The 26,011-nt window shown below is 37.9% G+C and overlaps 1 protein-coding gene across 3 annotated transcripts in view; it reads left to right on the forward strand.

Moving 5' to 3' along the window:
• The window catches only part of LOC103394845 (glucocorticoid receptor), a 51,661-nt gene that overhangs the window by 16,057 nt on the left and 9,593 nt on the right, over positions 1–26,011 (forward strand). The window contains exons 1-5 of one of the 3 annotated variants that reach the window (XM_008332294.3): positions 40–1,003; positions 2,484–3,688; positions 19,301–19,470; positions 20,805–20,831; positions 25,047–25,163. In XM_008332294.3, coding sequence (XP_008330516.1) covers positions 2,493–3,688; positions 19,301–19,470; positions 20,805–20,831; positions 25,047–25,163 — 1,510 coding nt within the window. In that variant the 5' untranslated portion in view covers positions 40–1,003; positions 2,484–2,492. Of the gene's footprint in view, positions 1–39; positions 1,004–2,483; positions 3,689–19,300; positions 19,471–20,804; positions 20,832–25,046; positions 25,164–26,011 lie in introns of those variants that run through there. The other 2 variants (XM_025065682.1, XM_025065683.1) reach the window with 2 other exon arrangements.

Raw genomic sequence — 26,011 nt, forward strand, 5'->3', positions numbered from 1 at the left:
TGGGGGGCACGGGGGGTGGGGGGCTGTAGTAAATTACGACCTACGACGGCCTCCTGTCCCACCACGTACGGAGTATTGCAGTGGGCAAAGGACACACGTTTTGACAGATCCCCCAGCAGGGAGAGTTTACTGTGGGGAAAGGGGCGTTCACCAGTAAGTGTCAAACTCACTGTTAGTTAAGATACCCAACTTAAATACAAGCTTACCGGTAGTTGCGCTTTACTTTTTAAAATAAAATCACCCGTAACATACAAATATATGAATAGCTATGTTTTAACTCCATGTTCTACAAAAAATCTGCAGTAGTTGCGTCGCTATATGAACGTGTGACAGGTGGTGTTATGATTTTGAAGCTTAATGAGCCAGAAATTAGCACAGTTCCGCTGTACCTTTTATTGTTACATAAATAAGCAGGAAGCATTATTCTCGTTACCGCGAGCTTGACGTCATTTCCCCAACTGTGCGCCCTGCCCTGCTTTAGTTTGCAGTTGAGTGCGCGAGGCTGGTTCGACAGAATTATATAACTTTAATGCGCTCACGGGTTTAATGGCGCTGCAGCTCTAGTTTTTGCTAACGGATTTGTCGACCTGCTGCTTTTTTCCCCCCATCTAATTTTATTTGCGACCAAAGAAACTCGACCCATCGCCCCCCTCTTACGTTTCCTCCCTTCCCCTCCTCTACTGGCGACGTTTTTTAAAAGTTATCGACACATCGGCTAGACGGCGCACAAGATGGATCGCGGACTCCACTGAGGTCAGCGACGTTGTTGACTTCAGTTTGAAACAGTTGACAGCGCGGGCGGCGTTTTTCCTGCTTCGCTCCCAGTGAGGCATAAGCCCCAGCAGCAGAGGGAAAGCCTTCTGGTATTTCTCTACGCAACATTTCTGCAAGGAAAGGCTTCTACACTGGAGCGCTTCTTTGGGTGGACGCTGCGTTTTTTTAAACTCAAACTCGGGACTAACAGGAGATGACCTGAACAGCGGAGCACTCTCATTTAAAACAGGTAACAACCGCTTTTCGTTGCTTAACAGTTTATATTAAATTGCCATGAAAGTGTCAGGTAATGAAAGGAATGGAACCGTAAAACTGGCTGTTAACGCCGAGGTAGGCCGACAACAAGAGGGCTACTGTAACGATAGTCATAGCTTCGGTCTAACAGTGTCAGTGACAGATTAAAAAAAAGCTACTTTAGACACGAGCCTAAAAGAAAACTAACAAACACAAAAAACGTTGCAAAAACTTCGGCTGAACAAACGACTATTTATTGACGCTGGCGGTGTAGTCGTGTGATCAGCGCAGTTTCCTCTCAGCGCCAACAGGTTGCACTAATGCTGTCAAACAGTTTTAATGTTCTGTGTGAAATGTACAGAATAGACAGATCGGCATCCTTCTAAGTAAAACTGATTTCTTCGTTATCTTCTCTTTGTTCTTCTTCATAACTTTAAATACGTTATGCAGGACAGGAATGTAATTAGCGTAAGAGCTCTTGATACAAAAGGATCCATTTGTAACACACGGTAAAAGTGGTAAAACACATGCCCAAAACAGGTCTTTTTTATTGTTTTTTACAGGGTAAAATAACGTATTTATTTCATATTTAAACTTATTTATTTAATATTTGTGTTCATTTGATTTCAGTTAAAACAGTTGCATAATTGCAGTGATTTTGAAAGAGGAATTCATCAAGTAAAGCACCACCTTGCATGTTTAGGTAAAACTAAACACTTAAAAATAAAAAGTACAAATTTAATTAAAGAAAATACTCACCAGTCGCCCTTACAGTTTTTGTAATGATTACACAATGTTTTATTAAGGCAAGGTGGGCTTTTTTTAATAACTTGGCAAAATGCTTAAGAGTCAGATTAAAATAACCACTCTTACATTTTATTTATTTCCGCCTTAATTTTTTGCCATTAATATTTTATGCAAAGTCTGACTAACTTGCCAATTTCCTCATGGTTACTCATGCAAATGGTGTCAACGCCAACTGCTACAAATGCCTTGAGGCCCATATTGGGGTTAATCTCTTGTATGTTGTAGCACATTTGCTTACAGTAGCAGTGCGTGCAGGACATGTCTTACTGGGGCATTTGTTGCGCTCCTCTTTCAAATCGACATCAGTCAGCTCGCTTTTTTTCATACCCATGCTTTAGTTTCCTGTGTGGGTGTGAGAAAGGAAAAAGATGGTCTCTTTGGTTTTTGTTTTTTTTTTGGGTGGTTTTTTTTTCTAGCTGGAATTACCCAGTAGATCAAAATTTATAAGTTATATGTAGTGCAATGGGCACTGACTGTTTTTAGATTACAACACGTGATTTAAGACATCTATTTTTGTAAAAGCTCTGTATTTCAAGAAGCATTTAGCCATGCAGATAGTGGGTCATCCTATCCATCAAATCTCTTTTAGTAGGCCAACTGTGTCTTATCTTTCTCACTATGTGTGTGCATGTTATGCACTCTTAAACTTAACCTTACTGTCCTGTCAGGATAAAGAAATGGATCAGGGAGGACGGGAGCGCAACAGTAATCGAGACGACAGCCTGACATTTGGGGAGGTGGGAGTCCGACTAAGTAGCAACGCTGGTGACACAACAAGTTCACTACTCCTTTCTACAATGCACCTGCCTGGCCCTGGGTCCTTGCCACATCTCACAGTTCCCCCAAATGCTGAAAGGAAAGAGCAAGGAGAGTATGGAGCCATCTTTAAGTCTCCTCATCCACAGTGTGAAGGGCCACACATGAAGGAGGGCAAAATTGTCAGAATGGAGAAACAACAGCAGCAGCAGGATGTTGGTATGTTCAACATTAAGGGCAGTGAGCCATTTTTGAACCCAAATTTTTCTGATCCTGATCAGACGTCAACCTGTGTAATCAACACATCAGTCTCCTCTGTCCACGGAAGCCTCCCCATATCTGATCTTTTCCCACAGCAAATTAAACAGGAGGAACCTTTTTCTCTGGAACGTGATTTAGGAAATTGTAGTGGACTCACAGCCAGTGGCCCATGTCTTTTGGACAACAGCACTCGACTCATTGAGGAAACTGACATTTGGCAAGCCCTCGACCTTCCGAGTTCATTGCCAGAAATCAGTGGTTTAGAGTTGGATTCGGAAATGGAACACTTACAAAACATACTGCATCATGGCGATGTCGGTGGTCCTGACAGCAGCTTGCTGAAGGAACCCAAAATGGGTAACAGGGGGAACTGCACCAGCTTGAATGGTGCAGACCAGCAGCACCCCATGCACCATACTCAACACCTGCAATCTGGCCACTTACTGCAGCACCAGCAACATCCACATCACCAGAGTTCATTACTTCTGTCTACAGTTATGGTCAAAGAGGAAGAGAAAGATCAGGACGACTTCATCCAAATCCAAACCCCAGGTGTAGTAAAACTGGAAAAGAAGGGCAGCAGTGGATTGTGTCAGTCACAGTGTCTTCTAAGCAGTATGAACCCTCTACAAACCGGAGGCCCTTTGACACCAACCATGAGTATGGGTGTTGGACATGGCTACCAGTATAAAGCAAACCAGCCCTCCTCGTTGGACCTTCCTGACCCTTATGGCATGTATCCAAACTTACCTCAAATGGAAGAGAGCTGGTCCAGAGTGAACAAGTTTGGGGAGCCATCTGGGCTACAAAGGGCCAATGACGGGCTCTCCTCAGCTTTTATTGTCAGCTTTCCCAGGTAGGGCGATTGGTTTCAGAGTTCTGCTGTTTACTTATTTTGTTTGTGGCAAATTGTTGGCTTTGTGCTTGCATTTAAGTTGTAGTGTATTTGTCTTTGTGCATACAAGGTAGCATCTCATCATATTTGTTAAATTTGGGAACAGTAGCACAATTTTGCCTAGTTATTTTTCAAAAAAAAAACTGTAGTACAGGCAGTCAAAGTTTTGCTTTCATTTTCAAAGACATTTTTTTCCCCTTTTTTCTATTTTTTTAGAAACTCAATTCACTAAATAACACTGTTCCCAAGGGTGGTTATGGGAACTGAGGAAACATTTGAGTCTAAATCAGGATTAGTAGGCAGCATTCAAGGACTGAGGTTTGTTTGGGTTAAATGCAATAGGATCCTCAAGTTGTGCAGTGTTTATGTCCTTTGGGATTGCTGTTTATCTTAGATTTATTGGATTAACTGGCTCCATTTTTAGGACGGTGCCACCTGCCTTCAATTGACTCATCAATTTTTCCAAACTATTCACATGCCCTCCCACCACTGAGCAATGCTATGATGATAAATTAGGTTTTGATCCTTGTCAGTGGAGGTAGATACAAGTTAGAGTAAGAATTTAGTGGAATTTTCCAACAGTTACTTCCTCATTGTGAAAGAAGTTGTAAAACAGTGCATGGTAAAATATTATCTCAGTGTTGGATTAATAATCCTAATCCAGAAAAAAAAATGATAGACTAAGAAAACAGGAGGTGTGTGTTTTCAGAGGGTGCTGCATTCGTAGCAATGTCAACTGAGCCTGGAGAGAGTTACGTATATGGAGTGAATTTAGGTCAAGCAATGGGAAAGATCCAGTTCAGTGGAAAACTGATTGAATGTTAAGAACGATATTTGCCCATGTCACGAATGAAGCCATAAATGTGCAAATCATGCAGTGCTGTAATGTTTGATGACTAGATAGTCTGGTAATTTTTTTTTTTCAAGCCTTGTCTGCTTTGTATGTGAATGTGGCAGCTACTGTTATCTCTATGCTCTCAGACTGATACACTGCTGTGTTTGGCCCTCTAACAATTTAAACTTGACTAAAATCTTATTTAAATTATTGTTTTCATACAGTACCTGCTAAGTCTCTTCTTCACTGGCCATTTTGTTTGTATGAGTGCTTTTCTAGTTCTGCTGACAATTTTAAAAGCTTCACACTACCAGGTGTGGAACTATTGCCACAACCCTTTGTTTTAAGACAACTGCAGTACCTTCAGTTCCACAGCCACCCCCCCAAAAAAACTAATTTATACAAAGAATTCTCTTATTATTTTCACAAATGTTGTAATTTGCAGTTGCCTTAAGATTGACCAATTTGATACATTACATTAGTACAACTACTGAAACATAGTATTAGTCCATCCATCCATCCATCTTCAACCGCTTATCCGGGGCCGGGTCGCGGGGGCAACAGTCTGAGCAGGGACACCCAGACTTCCCTCTCCCTCGACACTTCCTCCAGCTCTTCTGGGGGGACCCCAAGGCGTTCCCAGGCCAGCCGAGCGACGTAGTCGCTCCAGCGTGTCCTAGGTCTTCCCCTAGGTCTCTTCCCAGAGGGACGGCACCCGAGCACCTCCCGAGGGAGGCGTCCGGGAGGCATGCGATGTAAATGCCCAAGCCACCTCAGCTGACTCCTCTCGATGTGGAGGAGCAGCAGCTCTACTTCGAGCTCCTCCCGCGTGACAGAGCTCCTCACCCTATCTCTAAGGGAGCGCTCTGCCACCCCGCGGAGAAAGCTCATTTCAGCCGCTTGAATCCTTGATCTCGTTCTTTCGGTCATGACCATAGTATTAGTAGTTGACAATATTTATCTTTAAAAACAAAACAAAAGCCAATGTACAATTTATAAAATTAGATGTTGTGTGTTCTTCCAAAAAAATGTTTTCACGTCATTAATTAATTTCAAACCTCAAATTAATTAATTGTAGAGTAATTGATTAGTTGTTTTTTTTTTATTATTAGTTGTCATTATTACACCTTCGCAGCTCTGATGCACGTTTACATTTTGTTATATCCAGTGGGATTTTTATTTTATTTCAATTTTATTTTTACCCCAATTGACATCATTTGTTCTTCTGCTAGGCTGATGTTTTCAAGACCAACAGAATTAGCAACAACTAGAGTAGACTACGTGAGCAACCAGTAGTGACGACAGCATGACATCAAGTACATTTTATAACCTAATAATCAATTTGACACTGCTATAAAACGTATTAGTCATGTGCAATTCTTTAGACAGGGAGTGGAATGAACATAACATGCAATATCTGTTTACCAGGAAGTTAATGTTCAATTAAAGAGCAGTGGAAAAGAAAACAAACCTGTTACCTTGTGAAGATTACATCTTTAAGTGGCCAGAGTTACAGTTTCAGATAGAACAATTTGTTTTTATGGTCGCAAAGGTGAGAGATCTTTGTGGTGTAACTGTCTCGGAGCATACTTCATATGAATGTAGATCTAGACAGTGTAGCTCAAAATACACAAATGGGATACCATCATTACCCTGTTACATTTCCTCCTATTCTTAAATGGCTTTATACCTATTTTTCATTACATTCAGTCATTCTTCTGTTGAAACAGTGGTGACACATGAGAGAAAGAGATAAAGACAGAGCTAGAGAGAGATGGGAGATGAGTTAACTTTAAGCAAATGCTTGTGAAATTCATTTATAGTGAAGAGCTATTGGTTAAGTTATAGGTATTATCTTTGTTGCATTTATAGTCAGTAAAAAGTCTGGCCTCCATTTCCCCACAAAAAGTAAGATATTCTGAAATTGAGCCATACAGTGTGTCTCATGACCCAGTTGTCCTGAGAGAAATTCTACAAACACGCAGTATGTTGAAATGTGCCTCTGTATCAGAAGTAGTAAAAACAATGAGCCTGTTTATATTGATGATATACTTCACTTACGTTTTATTGGAGACACTTATGTAAAATTAGGTAGACAATGTGCTGCAGCTGACATGTTGAGAAATGAGAACAATCTTTGGTGGCGCTGTAAAACAAACACAGTGGTTGGGCAAATAACATTTGTTTAGTTACTGGTGCCATTTCAGGTTTCTTTGGCCTGTCCAACATGTCTATTTGTGGTTTGTCTGGTCTGTGGCCTAAGCTGTGTGCTGTGTGGCACCAGTTTTTTTACAACCAACAATTTACACAACAATTAGACCCTGCTTTCTATTTTGCATATATCTTGTTTCCTTGTTCCTTTGTCTTGTTTTTATTTTTTCAACTTAGTATTACATCTGGCTATAAAAGTTCACAGCCCGGCTGACTGTAAAAATACCTAAAAAGCTGATGTAAACCCTGTTTCTGTGAACCAGCTGTGGAAGTCACGACACAGGTTTGGTGTGCTTTCTTCATGTGTATGTTTGTACACAGAGATGCTGAGAGGCCACGTGTACATATCCAACTTTCTCTCTCTCTCTCTCTCTCTCCCTCTCTCTCCCTCTCCCCCTCTCCTTTTCTACCATCCTTCAGTCTCTTTCCCCCTCTCTTTAGAGTGTTACTCAGTCACTCTTCTTCTCACTTACTCAGCGTTCACAGGCATCTCAGAGCTCTTTGCAGCCCTACTAATGTTACAATTGTAACAACTACTTAAATTGCTCTTATTGTAAAAAATAATTCAGTTTAAATGTAAAGGGAGTTGCTCTGAATTTGTGATTAAGTAATTTATTCAGTTTGAAAATGGAGTGTCTTTATATGAGGACGAGTTGCCCATGCTATTTTGGTTTGGGATCCGTATGTACGTACATACATCACCTAAGTGATGTACCTTTATTGAAAATCTACTGGGCACCCCTGAATTAGGATGACAATGGAGCTGAAGCTTGGCTTTAAAATATTCTTCAGTAAAAAAAAAAATCAGAAGTGAGATTTTTCACAGATCATTTTGCCGTTATGACGACTGTTTTGCCACACTTCATCAAAGTGGTGCATCATGGTATTACTGTAGCTTTCAGGGCCTGTTTGTGTGTTTTTCTTGATTTAAAAAAAAACCTTACATAATGCTTTGCTGACATTCATGTAGAAATGAAGACTCTATATCCAAGTCACAATAACTTGAAATGTTGTCGAAGACCTATATTTTTAAATTAAGACTAGCATGACTGAACAGCACGTTTCAACACTTTTAAAACCAAACATACTTTTAATAATACTATCCCTCAGTCACAGTCGAAGGTTGGTTTTGAGCATAGCAGTGGAGTTGGTAGCCTGCCCCAGTATTACAGTTGCATTTTTTTACATGTTGTTGCTTGTGACTAGTACAGGTAGTAGAGATATCATCTTTGACTTTATTGTTTGCTACTGCTACTCTCAAGTATAGAATTTCCAGTTGTGAGAGCCTTTGCTTAAGAGAACACACCCAGAAGTCACGTTAGTGACTGAGATGAATAAAATTATTTAGGAATATAAGCCTTATTTATGAGTTTTTGGTCATATAATCTTTTAGAAACCTCCAAGGGCTCATGGCCATGGCAGAATACTGTGGCTGACTGTCAGTTGATCAGTCTGTGTCATGTGATTCTCTTATATCCTTAAAAGAATGATTACATTATGATAAAAATGTTTTATGTTATGTATGTTGTAATAAGTTACTTTAGTCATGCTTCAGCTCACTTGACATTAATTTGGTTATTGATGTCATAATGCCATGCATTTAAGTAGTAGCAGTAGTAAAAAAAAAAAAAGGTTGAATTAACAGTGTGCATGCATTTTTTACTTCACTTTTTGTCTTATTTACTTGACTTAGATTAAATAAGTTATAGTGCTTATGGCGTTTTATCCAGATATGAAGGGATATATGTGTGCACAAAATCACACCCCATTTACACACTGCCAGTACAGCTGCTTGAAGCAGCTGTTGAGGGAAGGCATTCAGTGAAGTACTAAGTCTACACGAAAGGATCCGAGGGTTGAGGCCAAGATCTTCCAGACATGGTTGCAGGAGCCAGGTTGCATTATAAATATAATCGTATCATTACAATAACCAACTGTTCCGCATTTCAATATGCAAATAGATATTCTGCAGCACCAGAGTATGATGGGCCGTGCTTAGGAGGCTCGGTATAAATGCACAAATGTTAGATACACGTTAACAAGTCATTATCATAAATCCAACCCCTTTATGCATCATTGTACATCCCTACATTTTGCAGAAGAAGGCGACATAGCATGGTGGTTGCACTGCAGATGCATTAAGCAAAGTGTTGAAATTAAGACCAAAGTAGGTCAGACTTGTGTTTGTTGACAGCCTCCTGGTTTTGTTATCTCTACCTTTATGCCAACCTCAGTCTCTATTACGTGTTGAAATTCTTGTGTCCTAATTCTTAGGACATGAGCTTTTTTTTTTTTTTTCAACCTACTTCATGCAAGAAATCTCTTCTCTCCAGTTTTTCTTTTACTGCATGACAGACTGTAGTGCAAGTTTATGCCATTTTTTTAAATTACATTTTAAAACGTTGAAGGAAGAAAAAGTAGTAGCTGCCTCCTGAAACGTGTCTGCACTGTCATCAATTGGTCATTATATGGTTCTTATACTATTTTGTTTCATATATTTTGCTCAATTCTGGTCAGAATAAATAAACTAACTAAACATTTCAACACAGAAATGGCAAATGCTGTATTGGCCATTCCATCTTTCCATTCTGGTATACTCTGTGATTGTCAAGGGGGTAAGAAATACTTGGGACTTTTTCTGTAAAATTTTCTACAAATGTTTATGGTCAGTAAAAGAATATAAGTGCCATAATGTACAGGTAAATCCATCCTTTTCTTTTGCTCTCATATTTAAATGTAGGGCTTTGTATACATTACATCACTTGTGTTGTTCCATTTTTGAACAAACTTGTCTATAATATTGGCTAAAATATTGTAAATTTGAATAATGCATTTTAATGTTATGAACATTTCATGACTTGTTTGCTGATATTGAGTCACGATAGTGGCATTTCCTGTCTTTGCTGCAGAGCATGACAGCTGCTGGACACTGTACCACTCTGTAATTTATGAATAGTCTTTATTCATTTAGTATATTTTCTCTCAGGGGGACAGTTGTACTTAACCCAGAGAGCTAATATTCAGCTCCATTGCCTTCTTGATGATTCTGATTAGTGTTATGGCTCGCATATGTGGGTGTGCCAGGGTTTATTGCCAAGGTTCAAGGATCACTGTTAGCTTGTGTGTTTATCTTCCACTAAAAAAGCAGTTTGATTACCATGTGAAAACTGTGATTTGTGTTCTTCAAAATTGATTATTGAGGAGATGATCTGTCATAGTGCATAGCTACAAGAAATACAAAACATGCCACATGGTAACACATTTGTTATTTTATGGCATATTTGGATTGGTACAATGCAATTCATTACAATATTGCATCATTCCCTTCTCTTTTTTACTTCTCCTTCTCCTGATACATTCAGCCTATGCATGCAAAGTTTTTCTGCAAACATTTGCGTGCCTCTCACTTTATCAGGTCAATAATTTCAAAATTTTAGTTTTTTTTCCTAGAGAAGTACTAAAAAGAAGCAAACGTAGCCCCACTGGTACTGTTAGCAATGGTACATTGCACATTGTTTTACTAACTTGGCAAAGAGCCCTTAATATTCCACAGATAAAATATGTGTTGCATATTTAACCCTATAAGGATTAAGGCTGTATTGGCACTCGGAAAGGAAAGTTATCCACTAAACAACAAACTTCATAGTCTGGGAGACAGCAATAAAATATTCTATTGTAATGCCATTATTGGTTAGCATGTTATCTAGTTACAGTATGCTAACTAAAGCAGTCTTTTTTAATGCAAACATCTTCTTTATTTCCTGTCTTAAATGTTCCCCTGGTCACTCAAGTACAATATACTTGTTTGGAATGATTATATCAAGTGCACACTTAACCGAGTTTGGATTGCTTCTTAAAAATATAAAGGCAAACCTGTCCAGCAGGGTGGCAACATGTAGAAGACGGCAGGGGGTCACGGTTTCATATCTACAGTATGTGTTAATGAGCATATGGACTCCTGAAAATGAATTATGTCGAACATAATGAATCCCTGCAGAGCTACATTCCTTTGAGTTGCAATGGCTGACGATAAACATTATTCTCCTGATAGCCTCAAGACCTTGAAGATACAGGATTAAATTTGTTTTGAGTGGGGAAAAAGAACACCAAATAATTCTCATATACAGTATAATAGGTACACTTAGTATGTGATACTATATTTCTTTATGTTCAGACATATCTGCTATAGTTTCTACAAACACAGAAGTTATTGTTTATTATAGTTAAATTAAATATTTATTAATAATCATTGTTCAGTGGATCCACACTACAAAATGATGGTAATACAGTCATTTGGTAAACATTACTGTATGTTTTAATATTTTCACAGGAGGAAAAACATTTATTTGGTTTTTACATGTTCAACTGTTTCTAAATATGTATTACTATGAACATACATGCATTTTCCAGTACTGGTTTACTGCACGGTGTACAGCTGGCATTGTCATACGTTGTCATAGGTCGTCACCAGACAACGAATGCGACCTGGTGCAAAAGGACGATCAATGATTAACCTGACCAAGGATATTGTACATGTGGAGGCAAACAGTCATCCCACAAAGCTGCAGTTTAGACTTACACCTTGTGTAACGTAAGAATCTTTCCAGCTGGCTTAAAAAAAATATCCTGGTAATGACCTTACCCTGCCTCAGAAAAGACGGTGCTAATGAGATTCAGGTCAGCTCTTACCAAGACCCATTTTTCCTCATTTTGTTTGCTGGCTGTCTTTGCGTGTATACTTGGGTCGGTCCAAAACTTCCCACAGCTGCTGTTTTTTTGTTTGTTTGTTTGTTTGTTTTGTTTTTGTCAGATATTTGGATGTCAATGGTGTGATGAGCTTTAATTTATTTATAAATAGTTAAAACATTGTAGTTAGGTTTTAAGTCATATGGTGCATCTTTATTGCATTTTATTGCATTGGAAAGTTTCTGTCACTATATACAGAGCCACGGTTGACACGATCTGATCAAACGTTTTTAACAGCCAATATGCTGCTTGAATCACGATGAATATCTTTTCTGGTTTCTTATGTAACATTAGTGAGTGACTCAAAATACCAATCACTTCCTGTCGATTGACATTTACCGTCGTGAAACACAAAATGGACTCTTGTATTTTTCCGATTCACTGGACTGACCATCCACAAGCATATCATGTCTTTATTCTCATTCAGTTAGGGTTTTTTTATGGGAAACTATGTCAGTTCATGCATTGTCTGAAGAGAAAGTAAAACAACCGTATGCTCGTTGATACTTGGACTGGTTTCAGTGATACTCTGCTACCATTCTTTAAAATCAAGGTCCCATTTTAGTCTGCTTTTTTTTAAAATCAAGGTCCCATTTTAGTCTGGGATCTGGTCTGCTTTTGATTCTAGGCAGTTTCAATACTAAACAACTAATGGCAGAAGGTAGATGTCTTTTATAGTATGTATCACATAGAACTCATGCTGTTGGTTCAAACTGCCTTTATACATTTTTTAACAGTCATTATACAGGTTCATGAACTTGAAATATACTGAAGTATACTTCACCAACATTAATTGTTACTTCCTCTTTGCTTTCTTATTTTCTCCCATTGATGCAGGTCTAATTCTCTTGAGTTTAGTGTGGCTATGGCCTTGTATGCCTATTTTGTTGTAATGGAACATTTGATAATGCTTAACAGATTGGATTCTGTAATCACTGCTGTGTTACATCAGCACCACATCATTTGTGACTATGCCTTTTTACATTATTAAACACAACAATTACCATATTGAAAATATTCCCTTTATATAAAGCTGAACAATTGCCCAGTATCATTTTTCAGTCAAAGTGTCCAGATACGGTTCCATTTTAACAGAATACAATTACAATTAAACATGCAATATTTCATGATAAGTTTAAACCCAAATTTAAAAAGTATTCTGCCTGGCAAACCAATCTTAATCATTCCACTCTGTGGTCCAATTCCCTTCTAGGAATATTATCTAGTAGGTTAACAAGGGTAAGGTCTTGCTTGAACTTGAATCCGCAGAAGGCATTTTGCGATTGCATCCTGCATGTTTTGACATGCAGTACAAGTACTGGCTTTTGTTTAATTTAGAGCGAGGAGCATATTTGCTTAAATCTTAACCCATTATGCTTAGAATCTTGATCAGTTATACAAAAGCATAAGTATTGACAAATTACATACAAATTGAGCAAGTGGAAAACGATATCCATGTGTTTATGACATAGAGTAGCTGTTTTCATTAGATCTGATTTATTATTCTTTTGTCACTGCGAGTTGTATTGCGTTGCTCAAATGGCTGATGTAAACATCCATGTGGTTAGTGTGTGATTACCTACCTAAAGCTTTTCTGGCAAATTTAACTGCACTCACACTAGGGCCAGTTGTTCTGTACCATGCTGAAGAGCGAAGGGGGTGTGAAGTGGCACGACTGGGAGGGAGTTGGTGAATTAAACTGTCCTTGAGCCTGCTGATTTTGGCCCAGAGACTACGCAGTCTCCTCGACGGCAGTAAGCTAAACAGGCTGTGAGATGGGATGGCTCAGCTGCTCTCACTAGTTGGTGAAGTGGGGAACAGAGTTTTGTTTTGTTTTTTGTTTGTTTTTAAAGTATTTGATTTATGACTTTCAAATGCATACCAACATAGAATAGATACGCTATGGATATACAATAGATATACTACTTATCTATACTATACTATACATGCACTGGGTAATTTGGGTAATAATGGACTTTGACTTTGGCATTGTGAACAATGTTTGGTCCTTACGTCATCTTCATTAAAAGCATTTTGCTTTATGAGTTTAAATAGATAGCTTCTGTTTTCCTAATAGTATTCATTGTTGAGCTTTTTCAGTACATCATTTGTGAAAATGTATGGAATGGAGTTAGAAAAAAATGTGCACCTTCTTGTTTGTATATTTCATACACACAAACAGTTTACACACAAAATGGATTTCATTAGGTAGTTTCTGATCTCTACCTTTGCTGAGAATAATGAAGGAATGCCACACTCAAACATTGACAAACATTGCAGTCTAATATATAAATAACCCATTACAGGCTGTGTAGTATGTGCTATTAATAAATGAGTCACCTTTGTGACTTCATTGCCCTGGGTTTACAACCTGCTTTACTTTTTATGCTTACAGGGAATATTGCATGCATACAGTACAGCTCTTTGTGACACATCTATGGCATCTGTTTTATGAGCTTCTTTTGACTTTAGGTCACAAGGGCACATATGTCACTGGTTGCTGATAATTGGGATAATTTTAACCTGTTAGTAAAGTTTCTGAGCAATTTACTTTTTGAACCCTTCATCATCACCATCTCCCATTTACCGTACACTTAAAAAGACATTTTGAATTCAGAAAACCACAAAGGAAAATAGTGCAGTAGGTCTTCAGCAAAGGTAGATTCTCTTCAAACTTCTCCACTCTGGGACCCATATAAGCAGAGGGCAGAGTTTTTCACCCTCAAGGCCGAATCGGTGCTAATGCTCTGGGATCCCTAGTCGTACCGCTATGTAAATGCCATCTCAGTCAGTCTGTTCCCTATCAGCCGCAATGTAAGCGCTGGACGGAGATAAGTGCAGGACGTGGCATGTTGCATTGCAAAGATATGCTGCCACTCTGGTTTCCAAAACTAATGAAAACAGTGAACCCAAGATTTAGTTTACAATATTAAAAACATTTCTTATAGATTGTTATGCCCGCTATGCATGAGAGGGAAGTGAAAAACAAGTTTTCTCTTTCAGACAAATTACACAGATAAACATTTGAACTTGAAGTTGCTTTATTTGTACTATTTGAGTTTGTTTGTACTACTATTTTACAGTATAAGTAAAACTATGGTCTAGTGTGTGACTTTCCAGTGACAGGTTCATTTGGACAGACACACTTTTATTTATTAATAATAATTGTTGTGACTTTTCCTTAATGTATTTCTCCTGTTAACTTTTAATGTGTCTGTGCATTGAGCAATGAGAAACTTAATGTTTACATATTTCAAACTCACTAATCATATCTCGCTATTTAAACCGATTATTCTTTTTTTTTTTTTGTCAATAGCGTCCAACTCTAGCTCTTTTGAGAAGATCTCATCCCATTGTAAAGCTATATTTTCAATTTTGCTAGTTAATAATACATAGTGTCATGGCCTAGAATGTTCCAGGGCGTCACCCACGGTTACATCATACAACACATGTATCTCACGCCTTCAGCTTAAAGCCTTTTGAAGCACATCACAGTTTTTGCTGCACTTCATCACTGTCCAATATGACAGACGGGAGTGACATTGTGTGCTGTTTATTTATAAGGCTGTGCTTCAACAACTGCCCAGTTACCTCTGCGCTCTGGTTACATTCAAATCCATTATGTGCATTATCAGGTCACAGGGACATGTTAAAATTAGCTTTGTCTCTTCTCTCACTTAACAACTACGTCTCTGCCATCAAATGTTATGATAAAACAACATCCTCTTATTTTAATGGTATATTCTACCACTACTTAACCCACCTTACATCTAAAAATCTGTCCCAAAATCAGTATTTTAAATTTTCTATTCTAGTTTCTTTTACTTTATGAGCTTTCATGTATATTGTGGATAGCAAGTTATTGGAAATGGAATTATTTCTAAGGAATCCTCTTGTTTTTCTAAACCATTACCATTGATCTTGAGCTTAGAAAGTTTTTTAATACAGTTGTTACTGCAATAAATCAGCACATGTCATTTCTATATGTCAAGCAGACAGTTTCTGTCTTTCCTGAGGCAACACTAAAATCTGTTTCAGTAAAATGGTATTCACTTCATTGATGTTCACCAGGATGCTCTTCCTACACATTGACCCCATTAAAATCCCAACATGTGAGGACTTAATCAAATAAGAAACAGTGCAGGACAAAAAAATCAATTTGAAACAGCTACACTTTATTTGAGGTCAGATACCATTCTGTTTACAAGTTGCTATACTTTATAAGGGAATTCGCCGATCAAAATGAATAGCCCTTGTTCCTCAGAGGCAGCAGCACGCACTGCAACCCACAGTTTACTCTCTCTCTATAAAAAAAAAGGCTCTTTTGTGGGTAATTTGAGGGCAAAACATTAGGGTGCTAAATGGAAGCTAATAACATCAGGGCACAAAGGCTGGAAATGGCTGGTGTTTGTGACCTCAGGCCGTGGTCATCTCTCTGGTTTAAGAAACACAATGTGTTTGCAGCTAATTGAATCTACAGGAAGCAATTGAAGGTTCCCTGCAGAGGGGCAAGCTCACGTTTCCCTGCGCTTCACATCGTGCCATACACAATTTACAGGCTTAATTAGAGCTGTACTACAATTTTCCATTCAAGTTATACTTGGTGTTCCAACTACAGCAGATTTTAATCTCCTACAACCCTGTCATTGTAATTTGTATCAAATTACAGACACTACCCTTTCATATTGTTGACTATTGTGCTGAAGAATGAATAGTAAAACTCTTGGCTTAGTCTTATTATCTTCCCAATACCAATTTTTACAAACCGATCAAGTGATTAAAAACCAAATAAGCCTTTAGGGTTCGGTTTCAGTAAGTATACAATGAACAGAAAGACAGCATTAAATAGGTAGAACACATATGTTGGTAATAGACTACACTGGTATTTGTATTGATGCATCCCTAATGTGTAATAATATGCCTATAAACACGCCTTGAAAATGATGCAAAATACCTGGTCTATATTGCTTAGAAATTATTTTCTCTTCTCTTCCACAGATTTACTAATGTTTAAAGGCACTTTATGTGTCTACATGATCCCAAGCACCTGAAAATAATGTTTTTTTAAAAAAGAAGCTAAATCAGAACTTATAAAATGGTAGTGTCTGGCTTACTTTGGAATCCAAATCAAAAGTTATTTCAGTCCTGGTGGACATGAAATGACCTTCTGTGTTGGTGTAAAATCTTTTTGGAGGAGCTGACATTCTGTTTCTGTTAGTGTAATGGGAAATAGAAGTGCTGTGATGATTTATAAACTTGTTTTTTTTTCTCAGACTTCACTTGCGGTCTGACTCATTCTTTTCTCCCAGGTTTTTACTTGTCACACCAAGGCTCAAACAGGCATAGCTCCTTGTTTAATTATTTTTACTTGTTAGCATTTTTGTCCATCCTGCTCTCATGTTACAGCTGTGCAAGAATAGTTTGTGTTGAGCTATGTAGTAGGTCAATCATGTGTGCTTGGTAAACAATGATATACAGTACACAGCTCTGTATTATCACAGCTCTGATATATTGTAGTCTATTTTAAATTTAAATTATGTTAAATCATCCAGAGAGGCTAATCTATCTTCTATATCTACATATGCTACATATCATAGCAGCTGCTAATAAGAGGTCTACTATTTGCCAAAGCAGTGTGCAGTAGCATAGAGACATGTAAATATAATTTTTAATTAATGAGCAACAATAACATTGGCGTTTCCAGACCGACATATTTCAAGTTCCGCATTTTCTTTTTCTTATCTAGAAATCCTTACGCTTTTGTAACGCTGTCTTGTCTCAACTGTCTTCCAATGTGGATTGTTCAATGTATTTGCTATGTCATATCTGCTATAACATGGATAGCCCCCAAATGACTCACGATTTGTACACAAAAATCTACAGTTAGCCATCCGAACATGAAATTCTAACATTCAATTATTATTTTTGATTGTATTGTTTTTCTACAGTATTAGAAAATAGCAAAAATAATCATAGCTCTGTGGTGCTGAAAACACAGAGGCTTTTAATGGTTGATTAAGTGACAGCAGTGTGTAGGAGATGTTAAGACCACTGAGTCAGGAGGGGCGGATGGTTTAGTGTGCAATTTAGTGGGAAAACAGGGAACAAAAGATGGAGGCATCACACAGTAACATGGGGATTTCTAAAACAAGGGTAGCTTTATAACTGCGCTCCTCTCTAGCAACCAAAAGACACCGCTCAAAGACGAAATCAACACACTTAAACACTTACACACAAGCAGACATACTGTATGCAGTGTATCCTTGTCTCTGGGTAGGTGATCTGGATAATCCCATGACTCGCTTGACCTCCTCCATATTCCTTGACAGTAGTGACATCGGATTGGTTAGGAGGCAGGGTGGGGGTTGGATAGCCTGCACCAGCAGTAGTTATTATATAATAGAAAATGAGAATGGGATGATGGGAAGAGGAACGAGGAAGGGGTATATTCACATTATTATAAATCAGATCTTTACTAGGGTCCCCATGTTTATTCAAATTTTAAGTCTAAACAGTTCAGCTCAGGTCAAAAGAACACTAAACTATGGTTTTGGTTTCTGTGACTTTTTCCCTTAGTCCACTATCAGAGGATTCCGTGTAGCATAGAGTCACACATTCCGGCTCAGTGGAAGAATCATGTGAGAAAGTGTGGGAGTAAATGTCTGGCTGTGTCGTGTGATCTGTTAGTCCTAAAGCTTGTTTTATATATTTTTTCCTAATCCGTTTTGCATTGAATATATTTTTTTTATAACAAAATCAACGACACCTTTGGAGGACAAAGAACATAGGGATTTCTTACCCTTTTTTGCAACTAATTAGGTCCAATCCCATGTACAGTACACATGTGCTGTAAGTTTCAGTCATTTATTTGTAACTGTTTTGCTGCTTGTGATCAGGCTTGTGATCACAAGCAGCAAAGAGAAAGAGATGTTTACTTTCAGTTTGACAATAAATTTTAGCATTACTCCACCGCCCACTGGCCAGATGGCTGGTGTATCATCTTTCCACCAAGTTGGTTCCATCTCTAAATGAGTGTGGCTTTTACTGTGACTCTGTTTCATTCGGATCACCGCCAGACTCGTACTCATGTTTGGAAACGTGTTGGGTTTATTCCCAGGTCTGCCACCACTGCTCCTCTTGGTTGCTTTCCAGACTACTCAGGAAAGTGTTGTCTTTCCAGTGACCCTGAAGCTACCAGCCAATGTGAAGTTAGGCCGTGCTTGTTTGAGGAGACAACCTATGAATGTAGACCCATTACCAAGTGCAGCGTGCCAGCTGTGTTACATAATGTCCATCTAATCTTGATTTGTGTACTTCGAGAAAAAGCAGTCCAAGCTCATTGGGATAGAACTGAGCCCCTTCTAATGCTTTTAAATTCCTTTGATAGATTACGGAGATGTGACTCTTACACCAGTTTGGAATCTTTCAGTAGACAGCATGATCTTATCCCCACATTCTTTCAGTTGACTTGTTGACAGTGTACACCTAACAAATTGTTTTGGGTCAGGTTAGGTTTCACTCTACAACATGGTTGTATATAGTTAGCATATACTTGGAACAGTCTTTAAATGGGGTTGTTTAGGATAGTTATGTTGAACACAATTGGCATGGAGAATAGCATCGATTTCAACACTGTTGCATGTTACTGATTTTTTGAAGTATAAGCTTATAAATGTCCCATTCTCCTTTATTTTTCATTTTTTACGAACTTGTACAACTTCAGGTATGCATACCACAGTTTGAGAACCACTGGTGTTACATTTATTTTCTCTTCATTTTAGCCCCTCTACAAGAACAGGAGAGGGCAGCAGCTCTGCAGTGCCAGGACCATCTAAGCTCAGTGGGCCGACTCACAAGATCTGTCTGGTTTGTTCAGATGAAGCTTCTGGATGTCACTATGGGGTTGTGACCTGTGGAAGCTGCAAGGTTTTCTTCAAGAGAGCAGTGGAAGGTGAGTTTCATTCCCAGAATGACTTACTCTTTAAGACATGACCCCATGTGAGAGATATGTTGGTTTAAAGTGACTTGACATTATTCTATAAATAGAACTGAACAGTTTTATTGGACTTACAAATTACACTTGGCACCATTCAGATTTACACATCTACGACTAAGATTACACAGTACTTGTCAAACAGAACCATCGTGCCGATGCATACATCAGTATTTTTTATCTAGCATATTTCAAATACAAAATAAAATAGCCCAGTTTTGTAGAATTAAACTTCATCAATGAAAATTGAGTTTATTTCAACAATAATAGGACTTCTGTATGTTCGTGAAAATAATTCTACCCCGGTTACAAATAAATTATATGCGGGAAAAATTATTCTACAAATAATTCTAATGAATGGCTGTTGCAACTGACTTTTTGAAATGTATATAGACGTATAGACGTTAAGTGTGTTAAGTCTGTTTTTTTTCAACTGTGTGTTAAAATAAGAACATTTCAGGGTGTCTCTTGACATTTTGCCACACATGAGGTTTTAAGATGGGGCTGCCGGAATAATGTTATTGTTCTTGACCTGTAACTCTAATTCAGCCATGTTTACTGAACATCTTAAATGACGCGCTTTGGTTCCACCTGTTATATTTCATCAGCCACTCAATCAAGGAACCTAAATAACGCAGTGAGATGTTCTGTGTCTACTCAATTGGTTCAACCAGGCCCATTGGTAACATAGACATATACGCAGCAAAGTTTTATTTTTAAGTAATTGCACATGACAATTCTACCCCCTCCTACGTATCTGTGGATAAAAATGCAACTTGAATTACTGTATGTTTTACAAAAAAAGACGAGACGTATATTTAAACAGGAACAAAAAACTGTGTGTGTGCATTTATGACTTGGACGGCATTTTTATGTATTTGTTTACAGTTTGGTGGATCTTTCCTTTTAACTCACTCCTTGTTTCTGTCCGTGTATAAAACTAACATTACTTATGGAATACTACTGCAGTTCCAGTCCTATTACTACATTAGGTCATCTGAACATGTTTAACAAAAATGTATTTTATTGTTATGTTAAGTTTAAAAACTGTGACTTCTTATAAGTATTTATGAAAGCACATTTAAATTAATTATTTGTATGGTAAACATACATAGAACAACATTTTCTAATGATGTTTGTATGATTGCAGCCCATATATTCAGTAGTGCTCACCTCATTTCCTTAAGTGGACGTTTTTATGTTTTACGGAATGAAGCTAGCTGCACACTGAGATTTGTTATTCTTGTTTTTCTCCCCCTCTCCATTCTCTGGTTGTTTTCTCCATGGTGAAGGATGGAGAGCACGACAAAACACAGATGGTAAATAAAGACATTTTCAATAATTACCTCAATAGCCATAGCAATGAAATTCACAGTTATTAGAAAAAAAGAATATGATAACAATGGTGGTAAAACTCAAATCACTTTGATTTGAATTGTCACTGTATTCTTACGGCATTGCAAAGTGACCTTCCACAATGCATGACTTGTCCATGATAATGCATGCCAATATTCCAATTTTGTAATTTAAATATACATGAAATGCCTGTGGGTGATATTTTTTCCTTTTTCCTCTAATTCTCTGCTACGTGGGCTAATCTCATGGAGACGTGGTGGTGATTGCAATGATTTTAATCTTTCGCTGCCTTGCTTATTTTCCCGGTACTTGACCCACAATTTTATTGTGAGATGTGATCCAGAAATTACCACTGCAGCTTTAACAGCTATGTGTTGTTTTGTGTTTAATTAACCCTGTGTTTCAATGGCTCTTTTGAGAATTGTATATACGACTTACCATGTTTTCTGCCCATGTCCTCTAAACGTGTTGGCCATTACAGGCCTAACTCTGAAAATCTGTGGAAATCAGCATTACATAATAACATAATTGCAACATAATTGCATAACATGTGTAACCCCTTAATTCCAAAAAGCAACAAGAAAGCACAGTTTAATTAGACAATATGTTTATGTACTAGATATATCTTGGTGTTACATCTTAGAGCACAGCTCAAACTCAAGGCCCGTGGGCCAAATGCGGTCCGCCAAGCTGTTTTGTGTGACCCGCTGGAGCTTAGTCCATGCAAAAGTTGTTTTTTTTTTATTACACAGAAATTTAAAATATTTTTAGCTTGAATAATAATATAATAATAATAATTGATTGCAGAAACATGTATTAGTCTGTTATGGAGTAGTGACATCATATACCAGCGGTCCCCAACCTTTTTTACCACCTGTTACTGCAGAACGGTACCAAGGTGCTGAGCATTGAAGGATCATTAAATTTCAAAATAAAACATCTTTTAGACTCTGACTCTGTTTGAGTCTGAATGAAATTTTAAATGGATATGACTGGATTTTCTTTGAATGCAATGAATTAGGAAAAATTAATTACATATTTTCACTGCGGCCCAGTACCACATGACCTATGGACTGGTACTGGTCCGTGGACCGGGGGTTGGGGACCCCTGATCTATACAGTCTTCCATTTACAACCGGCCCTACAAGGGGAACTATATTGCTGAAAATGAGTTTGACATCCCTGTCTTAGAGGGTTGTGGGTTCAATTCTTGACTTGGGAATGTAAAGTATATGCCATCCCAATGACAGCCATTGCTATCAGTAGGTAGATGGAAAAACCTGTGATGTAGTAAGTTATTTATTTGTGTTTTTATAACAGTCTTTTTTTATCTCTAGTCTAGTCTATTTTATCTCGCAAATGTCTCTTCTACTTAAGTTGGTCAACAGTATTCTGTAGCATTTCTTTTTATAGTTCTTAAATGTAGAACATCAACATTCTTGTTTAGATACTATGTAAACTAGACATTTTCTGAAGAACATCAAGTACCAAGTTTGCATTATTTTAAAAATATGTATTTTTTGGTTCTTTTATGAAGAGAAATTGATTCTAATGTGTTTTTGTTTCCTCACAAAAACAAGTGCTTTTCATGTGCCTCCACATGAGTCAGAGAAACCAGCTCAGAGGTGGTTAATGATTTTTGCCTCTTATCTCCCTTGATAACAAGCATCTTAGTACCAATCTCCCTTGATAACAAGCATCTTAGTACAATATATCCATTAATATATATAATATATTAATATATCCATTAGGATCTTGTACTTCTTCAGACAGCATTACATTGAATCAATTAAGATTAATCAGTAATGCTTTGCAGACTTGAAAACAGCCTTCAGCCTGTCTTTACTAATACAAACAAACAGTGGGGAGTTTCACACTTTTTGTGTTTGACAAGTCAAACGTGTTTAAATAAGTCATTAAGACAGCTGTCACATTATGATGGATAAGTGGAGTGGTTTAGAACCCATTGCTTGGTCAAGCTATCTGTAGCCCATACCTAGAAACTGAGCAGCTAGAAATTTTTGCATTTGCAAACTAAAGTGTCACCAACTGTTGCAGAATAGGAAAAACAGGAAATCAGTGTTAATGATCTAACACCACAGATGGCTGTTTCATTTCTGGTTTGCTTTTTCTCCCTATGATTACACTCGTGACCTCAGCTGGCGTTACTCAGATTGCTATTATATTTGACCAACAGGACTGCAGTTTAAGAACACAAACCATGCCAGAAAAACCGCTTTGCTTTCTCAAAATGTAACTCGTGAATATAAATGGCGGTACTTGTAAAGAAGTGACGTAATGGCGTTAGTGTTAGTGGTGTCTCAAATATGTCTAAATATGTCTCACATAAAAATAAGACTACAACTTGAGCTGAGCATTTTAAAAAAGAGGTGTTTTTGTGCTGATATTTCATTTACTTTTCTCTCCATATTTGCCCAGATTTAAACAGCAGCTTCAGTGCAAAATTACCAAAAATATATTATTTTATAAAAGGCATTTATTCTATAAAAGTCACATTACTTAATTTGGTCAACAGCAATCTGTAGTTCTTTTATAATTTCTGATACGTACTGGAGAACATTTGGTAACATCTCCTAAATAAATGTGTCCATTTCATTCATTATTTTTGTTGAGATCCGTGTGGCATCCTTTAGTCTCTGTTACACAGGCAATGTACAAGGTGAAATCAGGACACTGTTAACCACTGTGGCCTAGAGTGACCCTTGGATATAGCATGAGCATTTCAGACATGGGCTTAACTCCAAATATTCATTGCAGCTTTAAATAGAAAATACAATTCCCAATGTACTCTGTCAGGGGCACATTAAGAGTCGGGCTGGCAACTCCATGGTATGACTGCCAGCATAGGGAATTATCTGCTGAGAAACTACAGAGAACTCACAGGAAGTGATTGTGAGCGTGTCATGCTTCCGGCTTGTTCCGGGGATTCTCCCATTGTTGCAAAAGAGTCTCAGGCATATAGTAATTATTCATTAAATTTACTGACACAAACTGGTGAATGTAAAGGCTCATATTTCAGGTGTGTCTTAAAATGCAATACGTACAGCTTTTGTTTTAAAGGCCCAGTGTGGTTGGGAATGTCTCATACAGAATGCCATAATACTAGCCAAGAGCATGAGGTTCTTCCCCATCCACTGACAGCTCCAGATATTTTAGGCCTGTGCTCCTTCAGTTTTAATTTGATGGCAAGGTAGACCTGGACTTTTTTTTTTAAACAGAAAACACAAGTTTTATTATTCCTTGCCCTTAAAGGAGTCTTCTGGAAATATACTGGAAGAGGAAAACAAACAGTGATAGTGTTCCTCATTGTGTCATCATTGTGAAAACAATTTCGCTTTGAACTTTGCTATATGATTGATGTCAATCGTAAAAGACTGCTGCCGTTCGCATGCTTTTCAACAGTTGTGCAATGTGTGTGTACAGAGCTCAGCCCAAACCACGCGAATGAACATGAAGCCAGGACAGTTTACAGCTTATTTTTGCCTCATTAACAAAAGTTTGTTTTAATACCAAAAAAATCTTGTATTAATGAAAGACTCCTAAAGCATTAGACAATATATCAATAAAACTAAGGATAAAATAACTAAGGATATTTCCATGTTTCAATAAACAAATTAATACACAATATTAGTAAAAAGCATCTCAACAAATAAGAGAGAATTTTTGTCAGGTTTAAACGCCTCACTTGTCCACTGATCTAATATTCAGTGCTATGTCTTACATCTTACAGTAAGCTTCACTCCTGTCTTTGTCCATGATGTTCAAATACCTCCAAACTGCTGTTCAAAAAAGCTCTTTTAGGCAATGAGACACTGAACAGCAGTAGGAATGTATCCAGCGTAGGTGTATCCAGTTGCTGGATTAGCACCGTTATTTAAGTGGAAGCATGAGAACTTGGATCCATATCCATGCATCCATGAATACATTTATTTTCAAATGCTTATTCAATTAAGGATGGTAGAGATGTAGACAATATCAGGCCACATCCGGAGCAAAGCAATGTAAACTGACCAGCAAAAGTAAAAGACTTTATGTATTTCTGTCTACCAATATGGGGCTCATAATTCATACTTTTTAAGCCTACTCTCTATGAAACTCACTCAGCTACCTTGCATGTCTCACATTGCTCTCTTTCCATCTCCTTTTTGTCTTTGCAGGTCAGCACAATTACCTCTGTGCGGGGAGAAATGACTGCATCATTGATAAGATCCGCAGGAAGAATTGTCCAGCCTGCCGTTTCAGGAAGTGTCTCGAAGCTGGAATGAACTTGGACGGTACAGACCATAGACTACACTGTACAATAAAAACATTTCTATTTAGTATGTAAGCAGAGAGACATTACTTAAAAGAAATGTTAATATTTTTCCAAAACCCGATTTTTATTTTTCTCTTGGTTATTGACACATACATACAAAGTGGGCTATTTGTACAACAGCGCAGCACTCTTTGATCTCTTTGATAGGCTTTGAAAATGGCTGACATTTATATGCACGTCTGACTGAAGGTTTTATGGCTGGGGTGTGCTGCATATACACTGATTGTGCCGCAGTGAAACCAAGATGTGTTCCGCTAGACTTCCAAGTCACATCACAGGGTCTGTCACAGTGGATAACCTGATGATCTTTAACAAGGTTCTCAGGGAGTCTAACAGTGGATGCAGCAGGTCAAATGTAACAGTCCCTAAATGTCCCTAGAACATGTTTTCCTTGCTGTGACAGGATTTGAAATTCTAGTTTGCAGAAACAGCTGTTGACTGAGATGTTCTGCTCATCAGACAGAGGTGAACGTAGCCACACAGGGAAGGCAGAAACAAAGATGGAAAGAGGTTTTTGATGGCCATCAGTACATCAGCAGACAAACTCACACCAGAAAGGCTCTTAGTTACCATAGAAACACTGGGAAAGGTAATTAAATAAGGTAGTGGGTAGCAAAAAAAAAAAAAAAAAACCTATTGGTTTTTTTTCCCCACACTATAACCTCTCACCCCGTCACATTGTGCTCATTTGGTGGTAGAGAAATGCCAAATAATAATGTACATATTCAGAACGAAATTACAGCTGTTTGTTCTTACCTGTATTGTGTTCGTGAAAAATTTAGAAGAAAAAAAAGTAGATTGAACAGT

This window comes from Cynoglossus semilaevis, chromosome 19 (assembly GCF_000523025.1).
Source record: "Cynoglossus semilaevis isolate Cse_v1.0 chromosome 19, Cse_v1.0, whole genome shotgun sequence".
NCBI lineage: Eukaryota > Metazoa > Chordata > Actinopteri > Pleuronectiformes > Cynoglossidae > Cynoglossus > Cynoglossus semilaevis.